Here is a 13,212-nt window from a genome sequence, read left to right on the forward strand (position 1 = left end):
TTCCCACTGCGATTGGAAGGTTTGAATTGTAGCCGAAGGTTTCTCACTGTGATCTGACGAAGGTCTCTCTCTCTCTCTCTCTCTCTCTCTCTCTCTCTCTCTCTCTCTCTCTCTCTCTCTCTCTCTCTCTCTCTCTCGTTTATTTGATAATCCAATTTACAAGTCAGCTTTTGAGTGTGTGTGCATTTGTGCGGTTTGTGGACTGAATGGATAGAACAGATCTATGTCGACAATGATATTTTGTTTTTCAGAGTTTTGGAGCAGATTAATAGGACAGATAATGATATTTGTTTTGCATTTTTTGCTTGCAGAGGGTGTTAAATTTCCAGTATGGAATCTTCTATTGTTCTTCTGTGCAAATATGGTTCAAAAACTCTTGTCGTATCAGTTAGAAGAGATTTCTGCTTTGACGATGTTGTCCGTAGTCTGGTTAAGAAGTGGCCAAATTTGGAAACCTCTAGTTTTCAACTTTTGTATGCTGTAGGTGGACATGACAATTGCGTTCTAGATAATGATGCTGATTTTGTAAATATGTTCGCATTGGCTGGTGCGTATGGGGTTAGTTGCATTGATGTAGTTGTTGAAGTGCTTTCTTCTTGTGCTGATCATAATAATCGGAGTATTGTTGTTGAAAGTGTTGAATGTCGAAGAAGTTTTGAAGTTGGTCAAAGTAGTACTATGCATGAAGTAGAAGAAGATCCACTTGAGAGGTTTTGTCAGCACCACGAGACTGTCCGTCTTTCTGCTGGTTGGGCTAAGTTGATTACTCATGTTGGCCAAGAGTTTAGAGTCGGAGTAAAAGAATTTAGGGATTGTCTGGCAATGTATGCTATTGAAGTCGGATTTGTATATAAGTTTTTGAAGAATGACAAGACTAGAGTAACGGCGGAATGTTCAAAAAAACATACAGAATCTGGTTGTCAATGGTTTATTCATGCAACCATTGAGAGATCTAACAGTTTCTTTTGTATTAGGGAGTTTGAGAAGAATCACAGTTGTGTTGGTGTTTTTGCTAGTTCGAAGAATCCTCGGATGAGTTCAAAGTTGGTTGCTAAACAGATTAGGGAGGAAGTTCGAACTAAGACAAACTATGCACCAATAGAAGCAGTGAAATTTTTTGAGAAGTATTATGGGAGTAAAATCAGTTATCACCATGCTTGGTTTGGGGTTGAGAAGGCAGGTGATGAGCTGTATGGAGATTATGCATTGTCTTTTGACCTACTAAGGTGGTATGCTGAGGTAGCGAAGGAGAAAAACCCAGGAAGTGTTATTGATGTTGAGTATTGTGACAAAACTAATTGTTTTAGAAGGATTTTTGTAGCATTTGATGCGTGTATCAAAGGCTTCAATTACTGCCGTCCTTTGTTAGCGCTTGATGGGACTTTTTTGAAGGGGAGGTACATTGGAACCCTTTTCGGAGCTATAGGAAAAGATGGCGATCAAGGTTAGTTATTTTTATTCGTCTTCTTGTCCATTCAATATTGATTTTCTGTTTATGTTATGTTATTTGGAAGATTGAGAGACAAGTTTAATATAGATAACAACATCTATTGTTTTCTGTTGATATACAGTCATAGCAGATTAATAAATAAATACAGATAACGTTATATTTTCCCTTAGATTCTAAGATACAAAGGACTAATTTGCATTGATTATGTTATACCATGAATATATTAATGTAGATTAATGTTGCTTGTTTCTTTTTTTTTGGATTAGGACTGTTTCCAGTGGCTTTTGGCATTGCTGATTCTGAAACTGACGAGAATTGGCTTTGGTTTTTGAGAAAGTTGTCAACAATTCTGTCATCTCGTCCAATAACATTCATAACAGATCGTCATTCTGGGCTTTTGAAAGGTATTCCAGAGGTTTTTCCCAATGGATATCATGCGTATTGTTTGCAGCATCTGAAGTGTAATTTGAGGGACAAGTTTAAGGGCAGATTGTCTAATGGTTTTAGGGACAGAGTAGTCGAGTTGTTTTCTTATTGTGCGTATGCACCATCGATTTCTGATTATGAGGAAGCTTTTAAAGAACTGTGCAATGTTGGTGGTCCAAAAGCTAAGGATTTTGTTGAATCGTTGCCACTTGACAAGTGGGCAAATGCATATTTTGAAGGTAGAAGATATGGGGACATGTGTTCAAATCCAGCTGAGTCTTTCAACAAATGGATTTTGGAAGCCCGTCATTTGCCAATTTTGAATGCAATTGACACGATAAGGGTTAAACTGATGGAGCAAATGTGTGATAGGAGGCAACAGTCATGGAAGTGGAATGGCATTGTGTGTCCTGAAATGGATAAGAAGTTGGTCACAAGTTTCAACAAAGGTCGGTCGTGGACTGTGGCAAAGGCAAGTGAAGATGTTTTTGAAGTGTTCTCCCTTCCGACAGTTGTAGTTGATGTTCAGAGACGGACGTGCACATGTTGTCGATGGCAGTTGAACGGTTTTCCTTGTGTGCATGCAGTGACGTCTATTCAAAAGGTTGGCCTCCAAGTTTCAAACTACATAGATCCTTTTTACACCGTTGAAGCTTTCCGATTGTCATATGATAGTATGATAAATCCTATTCCCACTCTCGGAGCTTCAGAAGTGACAAAAGAGAACCGTGTAGTTCTTCCTCCTAAGACAAGAAGGCCGCGGGGTAGACCTAAGGTTCAAAGAATTCGATCAAAGGGGGAGAAGGTGAGACAAATAAGGTGTGGGAGGTGTGGAAAGTTGGAAAACCACAATAGGAAGAGATGTAAAGAGCCAATTGAGTGAACTTGTTCTTAGGATATTGCTGAGTATTATTTGATTCGTTCGATTTGAACTTGTTCTTAGGATATTGATTGTTAGCATGATAGATAAGATTTTGTTGGTGTAATAAAGCGTACTAATTTTCACAGTTTTTCAGTCCTGTATGTTTTGTTGCCAAAATACAGAGAACAGAATATGACAGATTTCATCATCTGTTTGCACATTCACATCAATGTTATGAACACAAATGTACCAATATTAATGTCATTTTTGGAAAGCATGGCAACTCAAGAAGCCAAGCCCAGAAAATGTGCAGCAAACAAGAAAAAAAATTGACATGGTTTCCTTGCTTTATGGCCTAGCCGAATAGAATATGACAGATTTCATCATCTGTTTGCACATTCACATCAGTGTTATGAACACAAATGTACATATTTCAGTTTCCAAATCAGCAGCAGCTTAGGTATCCAGCAAATGTACCAATATTAATGTCATTTTTGGAAAGCATGGCAACTCAAGAAGCCAAGCCCAGAAAATGTGCAGCAAACAAGGGAAAAAATTGACAGGGTTTCGTTGCTTTATGGCCTAGCCTGACGCCTTGCGTCTTAAACTAATAAAAACAGCAACAAACAACAGTGTATATCAGCCTACTCCGGGCATTTCTCATCCTAAATTACCATTCACAATAGAAATTCACAAATAAACCCACACCGGGCCTTTTTGTCATCACAGTTAACAATCATAGCCAACAACCACAATCAACAATCATAGCCAAAATGAAAGTTTTATGTAACTATCAAAATCCAGATTGTCACCAGTTACAAACTGTCAAACGAATCACTTACAAACTGTCAAACCAACAAGATATACACTGTTCTGCCATCTACAAAGTGTTAAACCAACCACTAACACATTTGTCAAACGAATCACTTACAAACTGTCAAACCAACAACCTACACACTGTTCTGCCATCTACAAAGTGTTAAACTAACCACTAACACATTTTGTGTTCCTAAACAAAAGAGGAGAATTTGCTCCTAAACCAGTGCTGAATCCAGATTTCTCTACTGATCAGAAGTAAAATCGTGAGCTAGTTTTTTGTCTTGCCACGTTTCTTTCGTCCATGATCTTGGCTCATCATGTAAAATCTTGTGGACCAAATGCACTCTAAAAGCTGAAACATCTTCTTTTTCAATCTTTTGTGGTATTTCTTCAAGCTCTGCAATCTTTTTGATGACATAACAAACAACAGGTCCACAATCAACCCTGCATATATTCAAGAGATAGAGTTTAGTAAATTGCAATAGATGTCGTCATATGCTTAGCTATGGAAAGTTTGATTGAAGCTTACGAAGCAATATTCTGTTGTGGTGCTTCTTGCACTGTTCTTAGTTGAGCACCATCTTTAAAGATTGACTCTATGGGAGTTAGCAAGTTGAATTGTGGCTGACTACTCCTTCTTTCTTCCAATTGCTTCATGAATTTCTCAACAGCATCTTTCTATTTTTTCAAAGTAAATTTTTTATGTTAGTTGCAGTCATTGATTATAAGCGATTAAATAAGCAAATAAGAGAGAGGTGAAGGTTTTTTACCACTATTGCAGCATCTTTGAGGTAAGGGTCGCCTGATTTCTCCTTCTTTCTTGGTTTCAATAAATTATAATGCTTCCATTCTTGCTCTTGCATATCATAAACAAGCAGAGTCCAATGATATGGACTGTTTTTGTTCGTCTTATTTCCTGAAGAGTTCATCGGGAAAACAAGGTACCGAAAGTAATCTAAGCTCCTGTCATGTAATTCGTTGTAGAGTTGTTCAAGTTTGCTATCAATGAGAAACTTTTTGGGGGACTGGTTTGCCATTGTGATAAGTGTCTGTGGGAATAAAGTATGTTAGTTAGATAAACACAAACATATGTGAAAATCTGCATTTCTGGTATAGCACAGACATGAACAAATAATGACATCAAAACAGTGTGAACATAACAGTGTTTTGTTGTGGGCAAAGGGCAATGTACTTACCCAGCAGGTGGATGTGAAGAACGCACTGTTTCCTTGCATCAGTTGTTTAACTTCCTGCTCCCTTTTCAGCATTGATGTGTACCCGTCTATTACCTCGTTCCCCATGTCTAGTTCATCCAAAAGCTTTATTATTGATTTGAAAGTTATGGTATAAGTTGTTTCGTTGTCTGTCCAGACTTCTTCACTGTGATGTCAAAAGGAAAGAATTATACAAAGAGAATGGAATCGGGAATTAATGAAAGAGAATAAGTGTATCTTTACTTACTTCACTTGCCCCTGGTTTAGGTCATAAAACAGATTCAGCAACGCTTTGTCTTCTTCTTCCAGCAATTTACCCAATTTTGTTTTTTCAACTTTCCATTTTGGTATCACATCATCCATCTCCTCCTGTTTATTCTTCTTTACCTTCTTTAGGTCTTCATAGACGAAACCATCCTCCCTCTTCTCTATTCTTGTCTCATTTTTCACGTTCTGTACAAGAGATGAAGGGTCCACCTGTTTCCTCTTTTTCTTGGTTGGTTTTGGACTGTTTTCAGCTAGTACACCCGTGAAAGCTTCAATAGTTGTCCTTTCCACTTCTTCATCCGGTACCATTTGATGCTCAGGACCACATTCTTCTTCTTTTTCTTCTTCTTCTTCTTCTTCTTCCACACTTTCACTTGTCTATTTTCGAAAATAAAGAAATAAGATTAGGTTATCTGTGTGGTTCTGTGGAAAGATAAAGGGAAAAAAAACCCAGGAAGCATATAACCTAAGATGTGTTTTAGAAATAAGATTAGGTTATATTACCTTGAATTGTTGGGTAATAATATGTGTCTCTATGTCGTCAATGGTTCCCTCTGCTCTTTCTAGCTTTTCAGCTATAATGTCGTTCTCTACGAGCACGCTGCAGATCTCAACTTCCTTATGCTCAACCTCTTTCACAAAAAAATCCCTCTCAACATGAGCAGTATCCACTTCAAAATTGAGTTCAGCAACTGTTTCCTCATATGTCTCGTCTTGAAGCTCTGAAATTCTTTTCTGAAGCTGGGCAATTGTAGCATCTTTTTGCTCATTCTCCTCGGTCAACCTTTTGATTTGCTCATTCTCCTCGGTCAACCTTTTGATTTTTTCTCGGAGGATTTCATTTTCTTTTTGAAGCTCTGTATTTGCATCATCATGGTCTGGGTCATCACCATCTTCTGGCTTCACATGATCATCTTCCGGCACCTCAACAAATCCAAGCATCTCTTTCTCCAATTCCGTTGCCTCCAACTTTGAGTCGTTCACGATTAACGGATCAAGAACATCCAACGGGTTATTTGCCAAACCAACACTAAGGTCGGTAAGCCTCCACTTGACGAACCTCGGGAAGTTTGTTGGATCTCCTTGGCTTACCAATTTCACGTGCTCACAGAACCAATACTGTATTTCATGAAAAATACAAATTAGTTTAAATACACAAAATAAGCAGAAGACCAATGATATCCACATCTTCTAGTATACATGTAGGCAGATTATGAAAGATAACCACATCTTCCAGTATATATATAGGCAGTTTATCACAGATAAAAAGTTGATATCATAAGAGGGTAGAATTTTACCAGGAGCCCTGATATGCAGCCCCCGGTTGATGCCGGTGTTTCCATATTGTCGTTCAGTTGCCTTATGAGCTCATCCGTAAAGAATGTTGCCCAGTCATAGAAGCTGATCCTATCCAAGTCTTCAATGAACTCGATTAAATTCCAGCTCACCCTTGAAGCTGTGCTTGGGAGAAACACTGTCGAGATAAGATACAGTGTTAGCACACGTGCTACGTCGTTTGCACTTTCTTCATCCTTTTTCTTCACAGCTTTTTGGAAGTATTCTTTCAGACTTGAATTCGTCATTATCCTACCTCCTCGAACACAGATTTCATTAGCAAACCTTGTTTCTGGCATCCTTGGTTTTGTTGTTGGTTTAATTCGGTTGGGCCCATACGGGATGCCGAATACAAGTGCAAACTCTTGTGCTGTTATCTTGACTGATTTAGTTCCTAGGTTGAACCTCCCTCCCGATCCCTCATATCGTCTTATCAGTGAAAGAGCATGCAGGTCGCTTTTCCTCAGGTACGCCTCAGTCAAGCTCTCATCAACCAGAGCAAATATAAGATTAGCAAATGGCGTTTTTCTTATCTTCTCTTTATGGAGAGTTGTGAACTTTATGTCCTTCAAGAGTTTCACAAAACTTTGAAAACTCGACCTGTGTGAAATTTGAACAAAATAACAGGAAGATGTTGGTATAGGACAGATGTCGTTATTTTATATGAATGTTGCCAACAAAACAGACAAATGTCGAAATTTTTAGATTACCTGTACTGAATTTGTTTAGGCTTAGGTTTAACCTCTTCCTTGACCTCTTTCTTGACCTTTTTCTTCCCCTTTTTCTTTTGCGTCTTCACTGTTGTCCTTTTTGCCACTTGCCTCTGTTGCTTCTGTTGCTTACCGCGCGTCTTTGGACTACACCTACATAAGTTTCAAATTTTAATTCAGTATATGAATGGATACATATATGCAAATTATCACAAAGTAATTTGCAAATTTTATTCAGTATTTGAATGGATTCAGTAACCATATGTTGTAGTATTCTAGTCATAAACCATACCTAGATTTGTGATGGGCAGCCTTTTTCTTTGGCTTGTGAAGATCTTCTTCTTCTTCTTCTTCTTCTTCTTCGTCTTCTTCTTCTTCTTCTTCTTCTTCTTCTTTGTAATCTTCTTCTTCTTCATCATCATCATCAGTATCTTCTTCTTCTTCTTGTTCTTCTTCTTGTTCTTCTTCTTCCTCTTCTTCTTCTTCTTCTTCTTGTATCTTCTTCTTCTTCTTGTCGTTCTTCTTCACATTGTCCTTCTCTTTCTTGTCATTCTTCTTCCGTTTAATAGGGCTAAGTCGCTTCGTCTTTGGACTAGACCTGCATGAGTTTCAAAGTTTTTGGTCAGTATATGCAGATTATCACAAAGTAACCATATGTTGTAGTATGACAGATTTCATCATCTGTAGTATTCTAGTCATAAACCATACCTAGATTTTTGATTGGCTTCCTTTTTCGTTGGCTTGTGAACTTGTTCTTCTTCTTCTTCTTCCTTTTCCTCGTCCTCATCCTCTACTTCTTCTTCTTGTATATTCTTCTTTTTGTCATTCTCTTTATTGTCGTTTTTCTTCTGTTTAACAGGGCTAAGTCCCTTTTTCTTGTCATTCTTCTTCTCTTTCTTGTCCATTTTATGAGAATCTCTCTCTTGTTGTGTGACAGATCTTGTCATTCGCTTTGTTGGACTCTGTTTAACTTCATCTTCTTCATCTTCTATTGTTCTTGTTCTCTTTCGAGAGGCAGGCTGTTTAACTTCATCTTTTTCTGCTTCATCTTCTTCTTCATCTTCTATTGTTCTTGTTCTCTTTCGAGAGGCAGGCTGTTTAACTTCATCTTTTTCTGCTATCTTTTTTGGACTCTGTACTGCTGTTTTTTTCCGTGGTGTCTTCTTCATTCTCATCCTATCTGGAGGCAAAATAACTTGCAATGGTTTCATAGTATCTACTACAAGTACCAATTCTTTATTAGAGTTCTTTGTTTTCACCATTTCCTGTAACAAAACAGCAGAAAATTTGAACAAAATCACCGGATGATGTTGTTATATGTAAGAATCTTCAAATATGGTATAGCACAGAGATGAACAAATAATGACATCTGCCAACTTGTGTTCTATGGATGTTCCTCAATAAAACAGACAAGAGAGACATCAGTCAACTTGTGTTTTATGGATGTTCCTCAATAAAACAGACAAATGTCGTTATCATTCTGGATTCAGTGCTATGAGTACCAATACACTAAGAATGGACAACAAATGCAGAGTATGCAACAGGTAACAACATTTGTTTACTGATTTGTAAGAACAAACAAAATGCAGAGTACTGATCTTGCAAAATTACAAAGAAGCTCTAACCAATGGCTACAAACCCTAAATAAACCATAACCAGTAGTAAAGAAACCCTAACCAATGGACTACAAACGCAGAGTATGCAACAGATGACAACATTTGTCATGTGATTTGTAAGAACAAAAAAAATGCAGAGTACTGATCTTGCAAAATTACAAAGAAGCTCTAACCAATGGACTACAAACCCTAAATAAACCATAATCAGTAGCAAAGAAACCCTAACCAATGGACTACAAACGCAGAGTATGCAACAGATAACAACATTTGTCAAGTGATTTGTAAGAACAAATAAAATGCAGAGTACTGATCTTGCAAAATTACAAAGAAGCTCTAACCAATGGACTACAAACCGTAAATAAAACATAATCAGTAGCAAAGAAATCCTAACCAATGGACTACAAACGCAGAGTATGCAACAGATAACAACATTTGTCAAGTGATTTGTAAGAACAAATAAAATGCAGAGTACTGATCTTGCAAAATTACAAAGAAGCTCTAACCAATGGACTACAAACCGTAAATAAAACATAATCAGTAGCAAAGAAACCCTAAATAAACCATAACAACATGTGGAACAAAACCTAAATTTTTTGGAAGAAAGCAGTTCGTAGTCCCTAAATGTGTAGAAACAGAGAAACAAAACGTAAATGTGCAGAACAAAGAACCATTACAAAACGTAAATTTGCAGAACGAACCAGTCGAAGGAAGATGCTGATAATGACGTTGAAGGGGACGACGACGACGACGACAACGGCAACGACGATTGTGGCAGGCGACGAAGGATGGCGACGATGACAACGGCAACGACGATGATCGTGAACCGTTCTCTCTCTCTCTCTCTCTCTCTCTCTCTCTCTCTCTCTCTCTCTCTCTCTCTCTCTTTTCTTCTGGAAACGTTTTTTGATCGAATAGAGTGGGGAAAAGTGTGCCCGCTTTTGTTTCAAAACAAGGTTATATTTGGAAACCGGGTCCAATTGTCCTGGTGGCAGTACCAAAATTATTGATGTCCTTATTACAGTATTAGTCCCTATACTATGGACCTCTGGCCGAAGCTCTCAAATGAGAGAGAGGGGCCCCAACTCGTTTTCTACACATTTGTGTGTTCTCCGCCCGCAAAATATATGAAATTTGCACAAATAATAAAGAAAAGTTTGAGACACGGCCGCATAGGTACAGAGAGTCGAAAATGGTTAGCTAGATTTCCCTTTTATTCCCTCAATTATTCAATTTTTGTCTAATTCGTCTTTGCTCAATCAATTGAACACTTTGAGGCCTGTTTCGCATTTTTAAATACTTATGTTCAATTTAAGATAAGTCATTCTTTTTTAATAAATCGCCTTTAATTCAATAACATACATACTTATTTAAAAAAATGAGATTAAATTATTTATACCGTCGCGTAAACAAAAGTTTCCTCCAACTTTAATTAGATTATGCCACATCGTTAAAACAGTGGTTCCAGAAACAATTTAATTAATTTGGAGAAAATTTTTATTTTACACCGATGATGTATATAATTTAATCTCTTAAAAAATAAGTACTTATTTTCCTTAGCGGAACGGGGACTGGATCGTTAAACTATTCAAAGTTGATATCCACTTAGTTTAATTTTTGATTTCGCGTCTATTTGCTGGACCACAGCCACTATTTTTTCAAATATCAAAGAAATTGTTGTTTTGAATTAGAAACTACTATTGATAGTAAATTCCTATTTATTCTAGTGATAATATTTGGTTTTTTAAGTTAAGGAACAATGCTCTTCACTATAATATAGAAAGGAACAAAAGTAAATTTTGTTTAATATTTTGTACACAATTTATATGCACCTTGTAATTGGTGGCAAATTTTTCTCATTAAACGCCAGATTGAATAACGATAATGAGTATCAATGTCGTTCCTAGTAGCGAACCGTTCACCTTCGTTCAGTAAATATGCAGAGAATCCAAAGTTAGACTAGATGAATAGTACTATGAAGTTGGAATGTTTAAGGACTCAATAGGTTTTTTTTTTTATCCGCGGACTCAATTGGTTTGATCAATGGATTAAGGACAAAATATAAAATAATTAATGGCTAAGGGAATTAAACTGTAATTTTACCAAATTGGTTTGGGTCACTTGTGGTATGGGCCTCAGTAGTTACATTTCAACCCCAAAAAAAGTTACATTTGGTGAAATGATGCCTTGGACGCCTAGGCCTCATATTCTTACCAAGAATTAGCTAAATTCACTAGTATATTTTTTTTTTTGGTAAGTCCTAAATTTACTAATTAAAATCTCTAAATGCTTATTTTTGGGCATCGCCATCAGACCCAACAAAATTTAGAGCATTAAAAGTTTAAAAGTCACTTTTTATATTTAGTTGGTCACTATTTTAGCCTGTGAACCATGGCTCGTCACTTTTGACAAGTTATTATAGCATACTCCTATATTAGCCGACATATCAACAATTACAACAAGTAAACACTATGATGCAAAAGTGTGTAGCATGTGGTTTGAAGAGCTGTACTTGAGTTGTAACTGATCGAGTCTTCAATTGGTTTTAGGCTGAGTGTTCATTTTTTTTTTGGGCTAGGTGTTCCAAACAACTAGAATTGGGTGTTCATGGATATTTGAATTTGGTGTTTAAGAAGTCACCACCCTCTCCATTGAATTGAGGTGGGCGAACGGCGTAACTCTCTCATCGCTTCGATAGCTCGGTCATTCGCACTCACCAGTAACAAACTCTTGCAATTTGATAATGATAAGATTATCCGGCTTGGAGGGGGCCTGTTCGGCATGCTTGAAAAATGGGCAGGGGGAATGGTGGACGATTTGCAAAGGCGGTGCTGTGGTGCTGTCGTTTGCTAGTTGGGTAGTTCCCTAGAGATCTATTAACCGTGGAAGCCTTTCAAAAGCTACGAGTATTTATTTTTTTTCCGTATAATTTGTTGTTGTTGAGAGACATGAAAACACGTAGAAATATTATGTCAAAGGAAAACATAGCTTTACATAAATGGAGAGACTTGCGAAATTTGAAAACAAGTGGGAGGCATAATATACAAAGCTATTAATAACTAACGGTGGATATTGATTGTAAACATCGATCATTCGGCTTCATTACTAGAAAAGGAACCTAGCAAAGGTAAAAGACCATATTTTATTTTTATTTTTGGAACCGGTTGTTTTATAAATGGACTAATAAGCCAGCCATTAGACAGGTTATTATCCATCCATCCTTAGAGCATGTACATCAGTGGATTTGTATTTTAGCTACTCAAATCTCACTTTTTTTTTATTTTATCTATACTTAAATTTTTCTCAATCATACACCAATCCTCTCTACTATCATCTCTTTTCTTATAAAATACTATATAAAATATTATCCATTCATCTCTCTCTCTCTCTCTCTCTCTCTCTCTCTCTCTCTCTCACACACACACACACACACACACACACAATCTCTTCATCCATAGAAAATTCAAGAATTGAACCTAGAAATAGTCCGGCGAAGAAATCGATGAAAAAACTCTCTGATTTTGAACCCAATCCCACAAATTGACCTCAAACCCACAAATTGACCCCAAAATCTACAAATTGAACCCAAATCCACAAGTTGACCCCAAATCTTTTGATTTTGAACTGTACAAAATCAGATGAAGCCGATCGGAAAACTTTGCCCGAAGAAGCCACGAGCAAGCGTTGATCTCTGCCGACTCCGGCTATTTCTATTGCTCGTCGAGAAAACTCTATCGCTCGCTGATCGAAAAAAACTAAGCTACTCATCGATCTTTGTCCTCGTCAAAATCGTCGTCCTTGTTTTGCTGCTCCACGCGGAAAGAGAGAGAGATGTTGGGGTTTCGAGCGCGCAAACCCACAAACTACACACACACAATCAAAGAACAAACCAACGAAGAGAAAACGATCACAAACAGAGAGAAGAGAGACACAGAGATTTTTACGTGGTTCTGACTTGAGCGATGAACTCAAACGTACATCCACGGGGTGATGGGGTGCTTCACTATGAATGTTTGAATGTTATAGTTACAATAGAATGGGAGCTGCCCTTTTGCTTTTATATCATAAGCATACAATAGACCGAAACCCTAAAAAAGACCGACCCCCGCGCATCTCGATTTAAGCTTAGCTTAAATAGATTTCATCCCAACAATTCTCCCACTTGAAAACTGTTTACAGCGGCACCCCCAAACATCAACGGTCGTCTTCTGACACCACCAATCATAAACACCACCAGCACCCAGTCTCCCACTCAAGCTTGGAGACCCACGGAAGCTGAACAAGCCTTCAGCTTCCCCACAGTAACCACCTTCGTGAACCTGTCTGCCGGATTTTCACTTGTGTGAATCTTCTCCAAGGTGAACTATCCTTTCTCCAACAGAGAGCGAATAAAGTGATACTTTATGTCGATATGTTTGGTCCTCGAATGAAAGGTTGCATTCTTCGCCAGATGTATAGCACTCTGACTATCCCTGAACAATCTGCATTTGTCTTGCTCTTTACCCAACTCTTTCAT

General features: G+C 37.6%; 3 protein-coding genes across 3 annotated transcripts; 1 reads left to right on the forward strand and 2 right to left on the reverse strand.

Annotated features, from left to right (window-relative positions):
• The first annotated feature begins 303 nt into the window (after window positions 1-303).
• On the forward strand, window positions 304-3,298 carry LOC131332928 (uncharacterized). The gene is made up of 3 exons (XM_058367236.1): window positions 304-1,444; window positions 1,717-2,681; window positions 3,176-3,298. Exons 1-3 carry the CDS (start codon window positions 331-333, stop codon window positions 3,296-3,298), a joined length of 2,202 nt encoding a protein of 733 aa, XP_058223219.1. The 5' UTR covers window positions 304-330.
• A 444-nt stretch (window positions 3,299-3,742) lies between these two features.
• On the reverse strand, window positions 3,743-4,322 carry LOC131333371 (uncharacterized). The gene is made up of 2 exons (XM_058367856.1): window positions 4,087-4,322; window positions 3,743-4,001 (listed from the first exon to the last, which is right to left on the reverse strand). Exons 1-2 carry the CDS (start codon window positions 4,212-4,214, stop codon window positions 3,800-3,802), a joined length of 330 nt encoding a protein of 109 aa, XP_058223839.1. The 5' UTR covers window positions 4,215-4,322; the 3' UTR covers window positions 3,743-3,799.
• A 5-nt stretch (window positions 4,323-4,327) lies between these two features.
• Window positions 4,328-7,988, reverse strand: LOC131332929 (uncharacterized). Its single transcript, XM_058367237.1, has 6 exons — window positions 7,792-7,988; window positions 7,084-7,236; window positions 6,337-6,973; window positions 5,543-6,157; window positions 5,019-5,416; window positions 4,328-4,937 (listed from the first exon to the last, which is right to left on the reverse strand). Exons 1-6 carry the CDS (start codon window positions 7,986-7,988, stop codon window positions 4,625-4,627), a joined length of 2,313 nt encoding a protein of 770 aa, XP_058223220.1. The 3' UTR covers window positions 4,328-4,624.
• Between the last annotated feature and the right edge of the window lie 5,224 nt (window positions 7,989-13,212).

This window comes from Rhododendron vialii, chromosome 7a, assembly GCF_030253575.1.
Source record: "Rhododendron vialii isolate Sample 1 chromosome 7a, ASM3025357v1".
Lineage (NCBI taxonomy): Eukaryota > Viridiplantae > Streptophyta > Magnoliopsida > Ericales > Ericaceae > Rhododendron > Rhododendron vialii.